This window comes from Manis pentadactyla, chromosome X (genome assembly GCF_030020395.1).
Source record: "Manis pentadactyla isolate mManPen7 chromosome X, mManPen7.hap1, whole genome shotgun sequence".
Classification (NCBI taxonomy): domain Eukaryota; kingdom Metazoa; phylum Chordata; class Mammalia; order Pholidota; family Manidae; genus Manis; species Manis pentadactyla.
Window position 1 is genome coordinate 10044642 of NC_080038.1, and position 17421 is coordinate 10062062.

Here is a 17421-nt window from a genome sequence, read left to right on the forward strand (position 1 = left end):
CATAAAAAACCCTAAAGAATCCACTCCAAAACTACTAGATCTAATATGTGAATTCAGCAAAGTTGCAGGATACAAAATTAATACACAGAAATCTGTGGCATTCCTATACACTAACAACAAACTAGCAGAGAGAGAAATCAGAAAAACAATTTCATTCACAATTGCATCAAAAAGAATAAAATACCTAGGAATAAACCTAACCAAGGAAGTGAAAGACCTATACTCTGAAAACTACAAGACACTCATGAGAGAAATTAAAGAAGATACCAATAAATGGAAACACATCCTGTGCTCATGGATAGGAAGAATTAATACTGTCAAAATGGCCATACTGCCTAAATCAATCTATAGATTCAATGCAATTCCTATCAAAATACCAACAGCATTCTTCAATGAACTAGAGAAAAATCTCCTAAAATTCATATGGAATCACAAAAGATCTCAAATAGCCAAAGCAATCCTGAGAAGGAAGAATAAAGCAGGGGGAATTACGCTCCCCAACTTCAAGCTCAACTACAAAGCCACAGTCATCAAGACAATTTGGTACTGGCACAAGAACAGACCCATAGACCAATGGAACAGACTAGAGAGCCCTGATATAAACCCAACCATATACGGTCAATATATGATAAAGGAGCCATGGACATACAATGGGGAAATGACAGCCTCTTCAACAGCTGGTGTTGGCAAAACTGGACAGCTACATGCAAGAGAATGAAACTGGATTATTGTTTAACCCCATACACAAAAGTAAACTCAAAATGGACTAAAGACTTAGATGTAAGTCATGAAACCATAAAATTTTAGAAGACAACACAGGCAAACATCTCCTGAATATAAGCATGAGCAACTTCTTCCTGAACCCATCTCCTCGAGAAAGGGAAACAAAAGCAAAAAGGAACTCTTGGGACTATATCAAACTAGAAAGTTTTTGTACGGCAAAGGACATCCTCAACAAAACAAAAAGGCATCCTACAGTATGGGAGAATATATTTGTAAATGACATATCCGACAAGGGGTTAACATCCAAAATATATAAAGAACTTACACACATCTCAACACCCAAAAAGCAAATAACCCAATTAACAAATGGGCAGAGGATATGAAGAGACAGCTCTCCAAAGAAGAAATTCAGATGGCCAACAGACACATGAAAAGATGCTCCACATTGCTAATCATCAGAGAAATGCAAATTAAAACCACAATGAGCTATCACCTCACAGCAGTAAGGATGGCCAGCATCAAAAAGACTAAGAACAACAAATGTTCGTGAGGATGTGGAGAAAGGGGAACCCTCCTACACTGCTGGTGGAAATCTAAGCTAGTTCAGCCATTGTGGAAAGCAATATGGAGGTTCCTCAAAAAACTAAAAATAGAAATACCATTTGACCCGGGAATCCCACTCCTTGGAATTTACCCAAAGAATACAACTTCTCAGATTCAAAAAGACATATGCACCCCTATGTTCATCGCAGCACTTTTTACAATAGCCAAGATATGGAAGCAACCTAAGTGTCCATCAGTAGATGAATGGATAAAGAAGAGGTGGTACATATACAGAATGGAATATTATTCAGCCATAAGAAAGAAACAAATCCTACCATTTGCAACAACATGGATGGAGCTGGAGGACATTATGCTCAGTGAAATAAGTGAGGCAGAGAAAGACAAATGCCAAATGATTTCCCTCATTTGTGGAGTATAACAATGAAGCAAAACTGAAGGAACAAAATGGCAGCAGACTCAGAGACTCTAAGAAGGGACTAGTGGTTACCAAAGGGGAGGGATGTGGCAGGGCATGTGGGGAGGGATGGAGAAGTATTATGTTTAGTACACATGGTGTTAGGGGGATCACGGGGAGAACAGTGTAGCCCAGAGAAGGCAAATAATGGATCTCTGGCATCTTGCTGCACTGATGGACAGTGACTGCATTGCGGTATGGGTGGGAACTTGATAATATGGGTATATGTAGTAACCACATTGTTTTTTCATGTGAAACCTTCATAAGAGTGCATATCTATCATACCTTAATAAAAAATTAAAAGAAAATCAATTCCAGGTGTAGATATACGAATATGGTAGGCAAAAAAGCAGAGCAGCTATAGCAGAAAATTTTCATGACCTTGGGCTAGGGAAAGATTATTAAGGAAGTCACAGAAAATACTAACCCTTAAGGAATAGATTGATACACTGAAAGAATTGTGATTTATTAAAATACAAAAAAATAGTATAGAAGAGTGAAACGGTAAAAGGGAGAAGATCTTTACAACACAAATAACTGACAATGACTAGTATTTGGAATACACAAAGAGCTCTTAGAATGAGCTAATCAGCATAAAAGAGATAAATAACCCACCCAAAGGAATGTAATACGAAGCTTATCAACAGATAATTTTATATTTTGGGTTCTGGTTCATGTTCATCACTGTTCTGCTGCCTTACTGACTAGCATTCATAGCTGTTGGGCATATATTCTAAGTATGAAGAGAATGGTGATTGAACTTTCTAATGCACTACTGGTAAGTAGAGAGCTTTGCAAAAACCACACATGAATTAAATCATGTATTCTGTATAGTGAGGAAAATTAGCCTTTGCTCTCTCTATAAAAACACCTGAAAATGTAAAATCCCACTTGAATCATTCACATTTGGGGACTTCTCCTTTAAAAAGTTGATGATGACTCTGCAAAGACATTTAGACAGGCACTCTGAGAAGAACTCGCCGTGTATTTCTCCAGGTTCACGCATATAAAAAACATCAGTACTTCATTCCTGAGGCATTAGATGTGTGACGTTCTGAACCAAGATCATAAGTTTGGCAAGTTGACTCTATAACACCCCCTGCCCCCTGGTATTCACGCCCTGGGTAATCCCCTCTCGCCTGAGTATGGGCTTCACCCAGTGACGTGGCTCAAACCAGGAGAGTAAGGCACAGTGATGGAATGTCATGCCCGAGACTAGGTCACATAAACACTCTGGCTTCCATCTTGCTCCTCCTCTTCTGCTCTCTCACTTGCGGGCCCTGACGAAGCCAGGGGCCGTGTGGGGAGCTGCCTTATGGAGAGGCCCGGGTGGCAAGGAACCAAGAGCAGACTGCGGCCAGCAGCACTCCATAAGCTGAATGCTGTCACCAAGCACTGGGTGCACGCTTGGAAGCGCAGCCTTCCCAGCCGAGCCCTGGGATGACCACAGCCCCTGCTGGCACCTGGATGGCAGCCTTGTGAGAGTCCCCGAGCCTGAGCACACAGCTAACCTGTGAGGCACCAGGAGGCAACCAATGCTGTTTCAAGCCACTACGTTTTGGAATAATGTGTTGTGCAGCGATAGTTCACTAATACAGAAAGATTTATTTAAACATATCCTAATGTGACATACTGAGTAGCCACTATATGCACAGCATTACGATTTACTTTTTAAAAAGTGTTTTGAAGCATTTCTTTTCTCCCCCACCTTTACTGAGATGTAATTGATGTGGCTAATGTCCTTATTTCTTCCCTGAGAAGGGAAACACGAAAGTAAAAATACACTGACAATATTTAAGAGGGTGTGTTAGTTTCCTACGGCTGCTGTAACAAATTACCACAAACTTGGTGGCTTAAGACAATACAAATTTATTCTCTTTTAGTTCTGGAGGTCCAAAGTCCAAAAGTGGGTCTCAAATCAAGGTGCTGGCAGGGCGGTATTCCTTCTGCAGGCTCTAGGGAAGAGCTCCTTTCCTGGCCTTTTGTGGCTTCTAGGGCCTGTCCCTAATTCCTTGGCTTATAGCCTCTTCCATTTTCAAAACCAGTGGTTGCGTCACTGATCTTTGCTTCTCTTTTTCTCACTGACTTGCATTTCCCTCCTTTTACTGACACAGATCTTTGTGATTGTATTGGGCCCACCTGGATTATCCAGGCTAATCTCCCCATCTCAAGACTCATAATCACATATGCAATGTCCTTTTTACCATATAGAGTAACATATTCCCAGCTTCCAGGGATTAGAATGTGGCTATCTTTGCAGGGCCATTATTCTGCTTACCACAGTAGGGGAAGGGAGGCTCTATGTCCTCTAAAGAAATTTTGTGGACTGATGTATAGACACTGTAAAGAAAAGTAAAAAGCTGAAGGAAGCAAAAGAAGCTTACAAAATCAAGTTTTTCCATCCCACAACAATCCTCCATGTTTAGTTTGCAGATCTTGCTTGTAAATACCCAGTAGCAGAGATGCTATGAAGGAAGATGGGAACACAGAGGGCCAAACTCCAATGCAGTCAGAAGACAAAGGGGACATGAGGATCATAAGTCACAGGTTTCTCGGGAAAACTTGATATTTTCCTAGAAATACTGATGTATGTCCTTCTCAATGAATGATCACAAACAGTATTATCTGTATATCAGTGTACCACAAGGAAAATCAGATTGCTTAGTAAATGTCACTGCAAATAACAACTACTACTTCTTATTTTAGCCAAGAACTAACATGAAAAACATGTGGCCAATGTGAAAAGAATCTGGTACTGTCAGAGACTTGACAAATTGGATTCCTGGTGAGTGATGCACCATCCAGCTCAATTCCTGATATCAACTGCCTTCCAGATCAGCACTGCATGAAACATCTGTTTTCAGCAAAATTAGCACAACTCCACCAAAATGTGTCTCAGATGAAGGAAATAAAGAGATGGTCAAAATTGATTCTTATGCTATTTATGGGAAGGAATTCAGATAAAACCTAGCCTGATTCATGAGAAATGCTTCCAATCTCCTTTAACTGGGGGTCACTTGGGAAACATGCATTTTTCTGGTATCAGGGATGGGATGGTAGCAGTGGATGCCTCTATTAGTTTGGTAATGATACAAAGACATCAACATTAAATTAGATTGCAAAGCTCACGTCAAAAGCCAAACAACCCAGACATCCATGTCAAATCCCTTTACCATGAGTAACAAAACAATCAAAATGTTATAAACAAAACATGTCCAGGACTCAGCCAATGGCTCACACATTTCAAGGAATATTTGATGCAGCAGAGCACTGAAATAAAATTAATTTAGACAGTCCTTGGATTTTATAATGGAATTTGACCTGGAATGGTGGCTTTAAAAAAAGGGGAAAGGGTGACCTTGACTTGAATGACTTAATTATAAAATGTATGCAGCCCAGTTTTACCAGGCAATATGTGAGACACCCAGAACTATCAAGTGTGTAGCTACTAAGTGCTTTATAATACCTGACCTAACCTAAGGACAGAAAGCCCTAACTTTGCATTTGTCACCTAATGCAATGCAGGCATGGACAAGTGTGTGTAGGTGTGTATGTGCGCACGCGTGCGTGCACGTGCAAGAGAAAGACAGAGACACTGAGAAAAAGAGCACAGACGCAGTAGAACTGGAAGTTCTGCTTCAAAGCTGGGTTTATGGTGATGGACAAACGTGCGGGCACTAAGACCGCAAGGCATTCATTTCCTCCTACGGTGGATGCGGACGCCGGGAGGAGGAGAGCCCCAGAGCGAGGAGCTGGGAGCCGAGGCACAGGCAATGCTCAGCCCTGGATGTAGCTGAGAGGCTGGGAGAGACCCACCGCCGGAGACCGAGCGAAAACACGTAGCGACACCGAAGACCAGCCCCAATGAACATGTCAGTGTTGACTTTACAAGAATATGAATTCGAAAAGCAGTTCAACGAGAATGAAGCCATTCAATGGATGCAGGAAAACTGTATATTCGGTGCTCTTCGAACTGGTGCTTATATGGTGTACATTTTGATGACCAAGGGCCTGAAGCAGTCAGTCTGTGACCAGAGTTTTTACAATGGACCTGTCAGCAAGTTCTGGGCTTATGCATTTGTGCTAAGCAAAGCACCCGAGCTAGGAGATACAATATTCATTATTTTGAGGAAGCAAAAGCTGATCTTCCTGCACTGGTACCACCACATCACTGTGCTCCTGTACTCCTGGTACTCCTACAAGGACATGGTTGCCGGGGGGGGTTGGTTCATGACTATGAACTATGGCGTGCACGCCGTGATGTACTCTTACTATGCCTTGCGAGCGGCAGGTTTCCGAGTGTCCCGGAAGTTTGCCATGTTCATCACCTTGTCCCAGATCACTCAGATGCTGGTGGGCTGTGTCATTAACTATCTGGTCTTCTCCTGGATGCAGCAGGACCAGTGTTACTCTCACTTTCAGAACATCTTCTGGTCCTCCCTCATGTACCTCAGCTACCTTGTGCTCTTCTGCCACTTCTTCTTTGAGGCCTACATCGGCAAGATGAGGAAAACCACAAAGGCTGAGTAGTGTTGGAACTGAGGAGGAAGCCATAGCTCAGGGTCATCAAGAAAAATAATAGACAAAAGAAAAATGGCACAAGGAATCACATATGGTGCAGCTACAACAAAACATATGAGCAAACACAAAACCCAAGGCAGCTTAGGGATAATTAGGTTGACTTGACCCAGTAAGTTTATGATCCTTTATGGGTGAGGACTCACTGAGTGCACCTCCATCTCCAAGGACTGCTGCTGGAAGACCCCGATCCCTCTTTATCTGACAACTCTAGGACACATGGGAAGGAAAGGGAGCCAGAGGCACAGAGAGAGAAATTGAAGGCAAACAAAGGCTATTAACACTAAACGGAAAGAAAAAATAGTTAAGTGTTACATTTCTCTAAGGATGAACGTTTACGTGAGAAACTGTGTGTGCGCGCACACACGATACTTCTAATCTTTTCTGACACTAAACTGGAGCCAACAGAGCAGATACCAGTGGAAGGGACACAGGACGTATACCTTGGACAGTAATGCTTTTGCAAAAATTAAAGCCTTTTTAAGAAGTGTTAAGCTGCAGCCCCATGAGAAAAGATGTCTTAATCACCTCTTATGAAACTGGATATAAACAACTATTACTTCCACTGAGAGAAAGGCGTATTTTCCCCTTCACCGCACAGCCTCAGGCTGGTGAATGTGCCAAACCAAAGGGGCACAATTTTTTTCCCCCAGGGTTCTTCCTGGGAGGATGGAAACAATGCAGCCAGTTCCTAAAGGTGTAGCTCCATCTCGGAGCAGCTCTGATAGATGAACTATGATTTCTGATCCTAAATGAGATAGGAAGCATTTTCCTTGGTTCAGTTGCTCCAGGCTTTTGAACAGAGTAAATACAGAATAGAAAAAATAAAATTCAAAAATTATTTTAAAAAAAAAAAAAAAAAAAAAAAAAAAAAAAAGCTGGGTTTATAACAGAATTGTTTCAAGTGAGTTTTACAGTGACTCACAAAGAGGTGTGCGTTTCCAAGCTGCTTGCTTTTGGATCCCTCCAAAAATGTTTTTGAGAACAAACCTCAGGTTTCAAACTTACAATGACCAATAGGAGAAGTACAGCTTTGTAAGCTCACAGATACACACACTCTCAGGAGGCAGCATAGGGTGGTGACTAAGTGTAGAACACAAATGAATGGGAAGAAGCAGGAAGAACCTGGTGCTCTCTCACACTGCTGATGGAAAGCGTGACTGCCTTTTTGGATTGCAGCCTGACAATGTCTTTTACCATGAAACATGCACATACCTTGTGGCCATCCCTGGAAACCCACCACAACAAAGCAAGTCCCCATATGGAAGGACACGTGCACAAGGATGCTTGCTACAGACCAGTGTGCAGTAGCCAAGCACCAGGAACAAAGGGAGAGCCTATTCATAGGGAATTGCTAAATGCACTGTGGACAATCCGTGTAACCTGAGGTTATTTATTTTAAAATAAGTGTTTATTTTAAAAATAAAATTGGCCTTAAACACTTGGAAGTTTTCTAATTATTCTTTGGATTAAATGTCCACCTAACGCTAAGTCCTCCATAACAATACCTTTATCAAGAGACACCTGTATCTCAATCAAGGCTGCACTTGTTTCTAAACGACACAGTTAGAATCTCTGGGAACACTGGTGAGTCAATAGTAGCTGGGAAGTGGGGAGACACGGGAAAGGTATGCCTTGTCCAGCAAGGTTTCAGGTGGCCTTGGACAAGTAACTAATCAGGTGGGCTTAGTGTTCACACTTACCAAATGACGAGGGTGGCCCAGACAGTCTGGGCTTTATGTTCTATAAATTCTACCTGACTCTCTTAAATTGAAGGGCCCCAGCAGCATTTGCTAATTTAAACACAGTTAAACATCAAGTTCACTGAAGTTTGTGCTGAGGTTCAGAAACAAGCACAGTACAGAGAAAGCAGCCCCTTGGGTTTTTTTTTTTCCTGAATTGATTACTAAACCCCAGAACCCATCATACCTTTAGGAATAGGCTGGGAATGCTTTGCTCCTTGATCCAATTTGAAGTCCAGATATAAGGTTGGTGTGCGAGTGTAAATCTTGGACTGAAAAAAAAAGGAAACCATCAGTGCCTTTCCAAGAATCAAGTTCTTCACTTCAGCTGGGCCCTTCTGGGATGGGGCCTGGATCCATTATGTTTACAATTTATCCGTGGGAAGTGCTATTAAAGCAGGGGATAGGCTGCCACTACAGCTCCTCTTAACGGTCTTGGTCTAGAAGTCAGCCCTCCTAGCTTTAGAGTATGGTTGACGAGCTACTTGCAGGATGATGGCCGTCTCTTCACAGCCATTTCTCAGACATCCAATGGTAATTTACTGGCCAACTGTTACTCCAACTTTCTCCTTCTAGTCTCCACTGGATATGGTAGGTTATCTCACATCCAAATGTATGTTTCTTCTCCAGGTCTTAAAGCCATGTCCATTTTGAAATTCAAAAAAAACTGGCCTGTAAATATTTTTCATTGTTCTGAATCGACCCTCCTGAAAAATCTTTTTTAAAAAAGGTGGTCCACCATGGCTGGCTTGAAAACACCACAACTCCAAATGTAAGAAAGGCAAACATTCACAGGATTTTCCACCAGCGACAGTGGCTTTGATTCCATCAACAGTTAAGTAGTCTTTGTAATTCAGTATGACACCATTCTGAATCATGGGTGTAGACCAAAATTCAAGGGATTATCACTGTTGCTATGAACTTGATGATGTCTCATTATTAATCACAAAGCCCCAGTGGTTCTGTTTAACTTTTCTTAAAACTTAAAATACACACAAAAGTGAAAAAGCATGTAACACCAAATTTGGCAAGAATGTGGAGTGACTGCAACTTTCAGACATACACTGCTGGTAGGACTATAACTTGGTATAAATACTTTAGAAAACTGCTTAGTGGTATGTGGTACAGATGAATATATACATAATCCATGAAGTATCACTGTTCTCCCCAACAGAAATGTTCACTTAGAGACAAGCACACAAATCTTGATAGTGACATGGTCAGCAACAGCCAAAAACTGAAAATATTCCTAATGTCTTTAACAGAATGGATGAATGAGTTGTAATACACAATGGAATACTATACAGCAGGGAGAATGAATGAACACCACCACATGCAATAACTCAGAGGAGTGAGCATAACACTGAGCACACGAAGGCGGACACAGAAGATCATATACCATATGATTCTGTTTCTATAAAGTTCAAAACAAAGTAAAACTAACCTATGGTGTCAGAAGTCAGAAAAATGGTTCTGTTGGGAAGGTTAGTAACTGGAAGGGATTACAAAAGGGGCCTCTGGGGCCTGGCAATGTTGTTCCTTGACCTGGCTTCTGGTCACGGGTATATTGACTTGGTGGAAATTTTCTGGGCTGTATACGTGATTCATGTACTTTTCTGTGTATGCTATAGTTGAATGCGAAACTTATGCTCATTAACAACATGCACATATAAGCAGATCAAAAGAGAATCCAGAGCCCAGAACTTTTCCTTGATAAAGGCATCAGTTGCAGAGAATAGTTATGTAAACTACACGAGGACATGGACATCTTCGCGTTTTTCAACCAGGGTCAACCCATAATGCCTGTCACATAGTAGGTGTTCAATAAATACTTATTGAATGATTTCATAATGGAAACTCATGCACAGGGTATTCATCAATGTCTTTCCCTATACAGAGTAAGGTGCCTCTTCGGAACAGGTGATTTGGTACGATCAAAGCACACAGAACTGTAAGTAATGCTCTCACAGTACTGCTCCCCTTCCTATGACTGTCTCGTGTAGTTAAGCTTTGGCCTTCACTGGTCTGGTCAATGGCTTTACATGGCTTAGAAGGTCAAGCTGCATCAACACAGCTTCAAAGGCCAGACAAGTAAATCCCCCTGTGCATACACAAATGAAACCAGAAAGACCTGTGACATTAAGTGTAACCTGAGGCCAATGACTCACAATCAACCTCAAGAGCTTGAAACCTGCATAAAACCAGGGGAGGACCCGTGGGACACAGGATCCAATTCTCTGGGATCATTAGGTGTATATGGTACCATCTGGAACAGGTCTAATTTTGTCTGATGAAGACTTCTAAAATTACCCCTAAAAAGATCAAGGATAAACTTCACGTACCAGATGACTCCCTGGCCTGGGCAATATTTTGCTGTCTTCCAGTAAAAGAATCCCTGTTTGATTTAAGCGTCTTTCCTAACCTCTGACTCAGTGGCAGATGTAGTAGCCCTGCCTACAGAGAAGAGATTAATCACAAAAAGGCTCCTGGTTTAATTTTTACTAGAATTCTCCCAGAATGTACTCATATCTGTCACCTAAAACAGAGTTCTGATCCTAACATCCTTTTTGTACTGAAAATTGAATCACTGAAGGTTTCAGTGTAACACGTCTTGAATAATCAGCTACTCCAAACCTAGATGTACTATTATTCTATTTCAATTAATCCATAATGAGTCAAAATTCCATTTGGGAGCTGTTCCATGAGTGTATGTATAGGGGTATATATGTATGTGTGTACACACACACACACACACACACACAACACATGTCTTGAAAAGCAGGTGGGTTTTTGTTTTTAAAATTTTGATCTTTCATGGTCACTGTTGAAATAGCAAATGTAAATTATGTTCATTTAACTCAAGGATGATAACGCCAACCTCAAATGTACTTTGTGCAAACCCGGATTTAATTCTTCTATTACACACACTGCTGATCTACAACCATAAAGAAATACTGCCATTAGGCACACATTTTTTCCTGTCCTCTGTTTCATCTGTATGTAGAGTATTAAGCTATTAATAGACCCTCAAAATAGAATGAGAATTTAATTAAACAAATCATTCTCTTTTGGTTAAAACTTAGCTATCAATGTATCTATTTCCACAGGTTTAAAATAAATCTGTCCATGACAACTTAAAATAAAACATTTCTCTATAAATCTGTCTCAGCATGAATAGAACTAAGGCATTTAAATTTCATCAGTGAAAGTTTTCTTTCCTTTTCTGTTTTGGTCCTGATTATAGTACCTGCACAGGTGCTTAAACCCAAAGCTATTCCTCTTTTGCCTTTCTACTCATTTCAGAATTCTGTTAGAAAGTATTTAGGAAACTTATCTTTAATGGTTGGTCTGTATTTGAAAAGCCTAATGGCTTAAAATCTTGCAGTTCAAGTATCATGTAGGCAAAGTTTCCAGAAGGTAAGTAACCTACAACAGGGGTGCTACCAAATGCAGACAAGCCTTGTCTCTCTGCCTCTATAAATATGTCAGAATTAAACCCTTAATGAGCCTAGGACAGCACTCCAATAATGACTGAAAACAACCAAGGCAGAAAAAGGTCTACAAAACCATTTCCTTCGGAGCCCCAGCTACCTTCGTATTACATCCTTCAAAGGCTTCCTGCTTACCCTGCCTTTTGGTATGATACCCATGTCAAGCCGGCTTCCTTCCTCTGCTTTTATTCGTAAATGTGATCTTAATTAGGAGATGAAATCACTTCCACATGGAGGCCATGTGGCTGAAAACACGTCTTCCCCAGAAAAAGAAAAGGGCATGCTCTGCTGGCTGCTACGTCTGAGTGGGGCAAAGGAAATCTAGCATTCTGCCACTGCTCCTTTCACAGAGAACTGCCACCCATTTGTCCCTGAATGCTGCCAATTTTGCCGCCACGCTGGCCTTCCCTAAAAGCAAATGGTAGCAATGCATCACATGCCTGAGCTGTAAGATACGCTTTCACATTTCTTCAGGGGAACGTTATGATTTAGTGAAAATGCCCTCAAATTCTCAATCTTACATATGTTGCTTAAGCAAATTACTCTAACTACTGTACAAACAAGTACGAATCCTCAGTTTCCTAGAAGAGAAAGGAATGGTGTTTGCACCCTCACCCTCGTACTGGATCACTCCCCTAATATTGGACATTATGTTTTATGGTTCATTTTCTGCCTAATTGCTAACTTTGGATGACTACCTCTGCACATAAATCTTTGACCACATTTTAGTTTTTTCCTTCACTGAAATTTTGGGTCCAAAAATTAAGACATTTTAAGGGCTCCTGATATACCTGTACATTTACGGCTCAATGCAATGTAGCCAAAAGCAAACTGGCCAGCACGATCATACGACCGAACAGCCATTTCATGGAACACGTCTATTTCCAGTCATTGGTTTTTCTAATCTGGGTAACAGTGCTACACCACAGGATGGCTTTTAAACTCATTATGTGCTCTAAATATTGTTTTTTCCCCCTCCTCTAATCCCTTTTTGTTAGAAAGTTAACTCATCCCAACAAATCCCCTACTGTTGCACATTTAAACATTCTTTCCAGTAAGCTCTTGTCACAAACACAGAAAGGAATGATTGATTGCTCACCAAAAAAAAGGGAAAAGAAAATATTCCTGAAAAATCTGATAAAAATGGAGATAAAGAAAAAAATAAGGAAAAATGTTTAACCTAAAAAAAGGTTTAAGGGCACCATTTCCATAGCACAAATACCAGTATTTGAACAACCATTGTCTAGCAGTATGTTTTCTTTTATTAAGGTATGATTGATATACACTCTTATGAAGGTTTCACATGAAAAAACAATGTGGTTACTACATTTACCCATATTATCAAGTGCCCACCCATACCCCAATGCAGTCACTGTCCAACAGTGTAGTAAGATGCCACAGATCCACTATGTGCCTTCTCTGTGCTACACTGTTCTCCCCGTGATCCCCCACACCATGTGTACTAAACATAATACCCCTCAGTCCCCTTCTCTCTCCCTCCCCACCCACCCTCCCACACCCCTCCCCTTTGGTAACCACTAGTCCCTTCTTGGAGTCTCTGAGTCTGCTGCCATTTTGTTCCTTCAGTTTTGCTTCATCATTATACTCCATAAATGAGGGAAATCATTTGGCATTTGTCTTTCTCCACCTGGCTTATTTCACTGATCATAATGCCCTCTAACTCTATCCATGTTGTTGCAAATGGTAGGATTTGTTTCTTTCTTATGGCTGAATAGTATTCCATTGTATATATGTACCACATCCTCTTTATCCATTCATCTAATGATGGACACTTAGGTTGCTTCCATATCTTCGCTATTGTAAAAAGTGCTGCAATTAACATAGGGGTGCATATGTCTTTTTGAATCTGAGAAGTTGTAGTCTTTGGGTATATTCCAAGAAGTGGGATTCTGGGGTCAAATGGTATTTCTATTTTTAGTTTTTTGAGGAACCTCCATATTGCTTTCCACAGTGGTTGAACTAGCTTACATTCCCACCAGCAATGTAGGAGGGTTCCCCTTTCTCTGCATCCTCACCAGCATTTGTTGTTCTTAGTCTTTTCGATGCTGGCCATCCTTACTGGTGTGAGGTGATATCTCATTGTGGTTTTAATTTGCATTTCCCTGAGGATTAGCGATGTGGAGCATCTTTTCATGTGCCTGTTGGCCATCTGAATTTCTTCTTTGGAGAACCGTCTCTTCATATCCTCTGCCCATTTGTTAATTGGGTTATTTGCTTTTTGGGTGTTGAGGTGTGTAAGTTCTTTATATATTTTGGATGTTAACCCCTTGTCGGATTTGTCATTTACAAATATATTCTCCCATACAGTAGGATGCCTTTTTGTTTTGTTGATGATGTCCTTTGCCATACAAAAACTTTTCAGTTTGATGTAGTCCCAAGAGTTCATTTTTGCTTTTGTTTCCCTTTCTTGAGGAGATGGGTTCAGGAAGAAGTTACTCATGCTTATATTCAGGAGATGTTTGCCTATGTTGTCTTCTAAGAGTTTTATGGTTTCATGACTTACATTCAAGTCTTTAGTCCATTTCAAGTTTACTTTTGTGTATGGGGTTAAACAATAACCCAGTTTCATTCTCTTCCATGTAGCTGTCCAGTTTTGCCAACACCAGCTGTTGAAGAGGCTGTCATTTCCCCATTGTATGTCCATGGCTCCTTTATCATATATTAATTGACCATATATGGTTGGGTTTACATCAGGACTTTCTAGTCTGTTCCATTGATCTATGGGTCTGTTCTTGTGCCAGTACCAAATTGTCTTGATGACTGTGGCTTTGTAGTTGAGCTTGAAGTTGGGGAGCGTAATTCCCCCTGCTTTATTCTTCCTTCTCAGGAATGCTTTGGCTATTCGAGGTCTTTTGTGGTTCCATGTGAATTTTAGGACAATTTTCTCTAGTTCGTTGAAGACTACTGTTGGTATTTTGATAGGAATTGCATTGAATCTATAGATTGATTTAGGCAGGATGGCCATTTTGACAATATTAATTCTTCCTATCCATGAGCTTGGTATATGTTTCCATTTATTGGTATCTTCTTTAATTTCTCTCATGAGTGTTCTGTAGTTTTCAGAGTATAGGTCTTTCACTTCCTTGGTTAGGTTTATTCCTAGGTATTTTATTCTTTTTGATGCAACTGTGAATGGAATTGTTTTCCTGATTTCTCTCTCTGATAGTTCATTGTTAGTGTATAGGAATGCCACAGATTTCTGTGTATTAATTTTGTATCCTAACAGTATGTGTTTTTGAACAGAAAATCATTCTGACCGATTGTTATACTAACTGAATTGTTTTCACCCAAACTGTTTTTTGTCAAATCACATGGTAATTACCTATCTCATCAAAATGTTGACCATCTTATTTTGTTAATCAGGTAATTTAAGAAGAAGAAATTGGCATCTCCTTACTCTTTTAATATGACTATTAGTATAGGCGATATTATTTTTCATTTAAAAATATCATTAAATATTAATAATAAGTAAATAACACTAAAGGCTTAGTATGTACCAGGTACTACTGTAAGTGCTTCATGTGTATTAATTAGGCTGCTTATATTTCTCTTTTTATAAAATATCTGCCCATTAGCCTATTTAAATTTCCATTCACTCATTAATTAGCTCCTTCAAGAAATTTTGAAAGCCTGTAGTGTGTTGGTCATTACCTATGTATACTGGTGACCAACAGATCAGCTCAGCCTTTGTGGTGTTTACTTCCTAGTGAAGAAGACAATTTTACAAGTCAAAGATAAAATTACACATGCTATAAAAGAAATAAATAGGGTGCAGAGAAAAATTAAATGGGGGAGTAATGGATGGAAGGCCTTGAATGAGAAGAGTTGGGGCTAAGAGGTTTCTGGGCAGAGAAAGGAGCACAGCATGTCCAAAGGTCTTGAGGCGCTAAGGAACTCGGATGATTCAGAAACCGAGAGGAGAGCAATAGGCAGACAGAAGGACATGGCTGGAGAGAATGTCATGAGATGAATATAGAGAGTTAAAAAAGACCCAGTCAGGGGTAGGCCACAGTAAGGTGTTTGGGAATTCTTTAAAAGAACGATGGGAACACACTGATTCAATTTTTCTCTTAAAGGAACGTCCTGAGCTGCTATGGAGAACTGGAGGGGAGTAGGAACTAGAGAGAGGAGGTCCCTGATGAGACTGCTGCAGTGGGTCTGGCCAGGGCTGGGCAGCAGATGGGGAAGAGGTAGATTTGAAATATATTTTGGAAACAGAAAGGTTTTGCTGATGGCCTGGATGTGGGTAGGGGAGGAGGAATAAGGATGGCCACCGTGTGTTCCCACTTTGAGTGATGAGTGAGGGCGCCAGTCATTTGCTGAGATGCAGAAAACTGGAAGGGAAGCGAGTTTTCGTCTGTTTGTTGTCAAGACTGGTGGGGGTAGTAGAGTAAGACTTCAGCTTTTGCTACTTTAAACTTCACATGCCTGGGAACCAAGCAAGTGGAGATATGAAGCAGGTAGTTGGATATATGAGCACACATTGCTCAGAGGTGAGGCTTATGCTGTGAAGGTAAACGTGGGAGTGGTTAAGACTCTAAATGGCACCTAAATCCACAGGATGGGTAAGATGAGCTAGGGAGATGATGTTCCCTGGGAGAGGAGAGGACGCAGGACTGCGCTCCAGGGACCTGGAGCAGCCAGGGGTCCTTTCTACCCAAGAAAGGCAACTGTGAAGGAGCAAGGAGCATCCAGAGACACAAGCATGTATGATCTCAGAGGCCAAAAGAGAAGATAGGCTGTAGAGAAGGTGGAAGCATGCAACCCACGGGAAGAAAGAGTTAACACGAGGAAGAGAAAAAGAGCTCGGCTTGGGCCACACGGAAGTCAGTGGTGTCAGTGCACGGGCGGGGTGGACGCCAGGTTGAGAGCATGGAGGAAGTGGGGAAGTGGAGGCCCCATGCACAGACCAACCCTGTGAAGCTGGGTGCTGAGAGCGAACAGGGAACTGGGGACTTTGGTGCTTCCCTTATCAATGTATATGAGGTGGTTTTTAAAAAATAAATTAAGGCTATTAGCTTTTAATAATATGTGCTCTAAACAAATCTCCTGGTTTGTTTTTGGCCTTTAATTTCATTTATGGCATTTTTGACATGGGTCAGATCTATCCATCTCTTCCTTCCAATACTTTTAAACCTAAGAAAGTCTTTCACTCTACAAAGATCACATAAATGTTTTCCCGTATTTTTCTAGTTCAAAAATTTTAACATTTAATTCTTTCATCTGTGTTGGATATATTTTATAATGAGGTGTGAGATCATGAGCTAAAGTGATTTCCTTTTATGAATGGTTAAACCAATTGTCCCAGCTGACTTACTCTTTTCTTTTCCCCAGTTGACGATACTCTTCTTTACCGTTATTAAGTCTGCACATATACTTAGGTCTATTCAGGTAGGTTCTCTTTCTGCCAACTACAAGAAAGAGCCTCAATGGAGAAAATTTCACTAACGAGCTCAGAAGCACCAATTAACACAGGAAGATCTACTTCCGAAGAGGTTCTTGTCATCTTCTAGGACATATCCCACAAGGGCTTTGCAGTGGGGAGAACACCCATCAGCACAGACCCACTTACACCTTCACACACACTCATGAAACTCACCGCCAAATCTCTTGGCCCTGCATGGAGAACCATAGTCTTTCTCCTTATGGACACCCTAAGGCTTTGAGGAAATGAAAAGTAGATTTACCACATTATTTAAAGCAAACTTCCAACTTTTATTGTTCAGAATAGGCTGACACTCTTCAACAAAATGATAAATCTTCTGTCCCCAATCCATAGCACTCTTATTTCTGAATTTGTGATTATTTTAAGTAATTCTGATAAGAAGTGGGAGAAGTTTCCATTCCC

General features: G+C 40.8%; 2 protein-coding genes across 5 annotated transcripts in view; one reads left to right on the top strand and one right to left on the bottom strand.

Moving 5' to 3' along the window:
- PIR (pirin) overlaps nucleotides 1–17421 on the bottom strand; it is a 106732-nt gene that overhangs the window by 37995 nt on the left and 51316 nt on the right. For all 4 annotated transcript variants that reach the window (XM_036912928.2, XM_036912924.2, XM_036912927.2 and 1 more), the window contains one exon: nucleotides 8249–8333. In XM_036912928.2, the coding sequence (XP_036768823.2) occupies nucleotides 8249–8333 (85 nt within the window). The remainder of the gene's footprint in view (nucleotides 1–8248; nucleotides 8334–17421) is intronic.
- LOC130681942 (elongation of very long chain fatty acids protein 6-like) lies at nucleotides 5425–7131 on the top strand. The gene has a single exon (XM_057495819.1). The coding sequence runs from the start codon at nucleotides 5606–5608 to the stop codon at nucleotides 6269–6271; it is 666 nt and encodes a 221-aa protein (XP_057351802.1). The 5' UTR covers nucleotides 5425–5605; the 3' UTR covers nucleotides 6272–7131.

Bases quoted from the DNA above. Each gene is read 5' to 3' on its own strand.
- LOC130681942 (XM_057495819.1), top strand. From the start codon at position 5,606: ATGAACATGTCAGTGTTGACTTTACAAGAATATGAATTCGAAAAGCAG.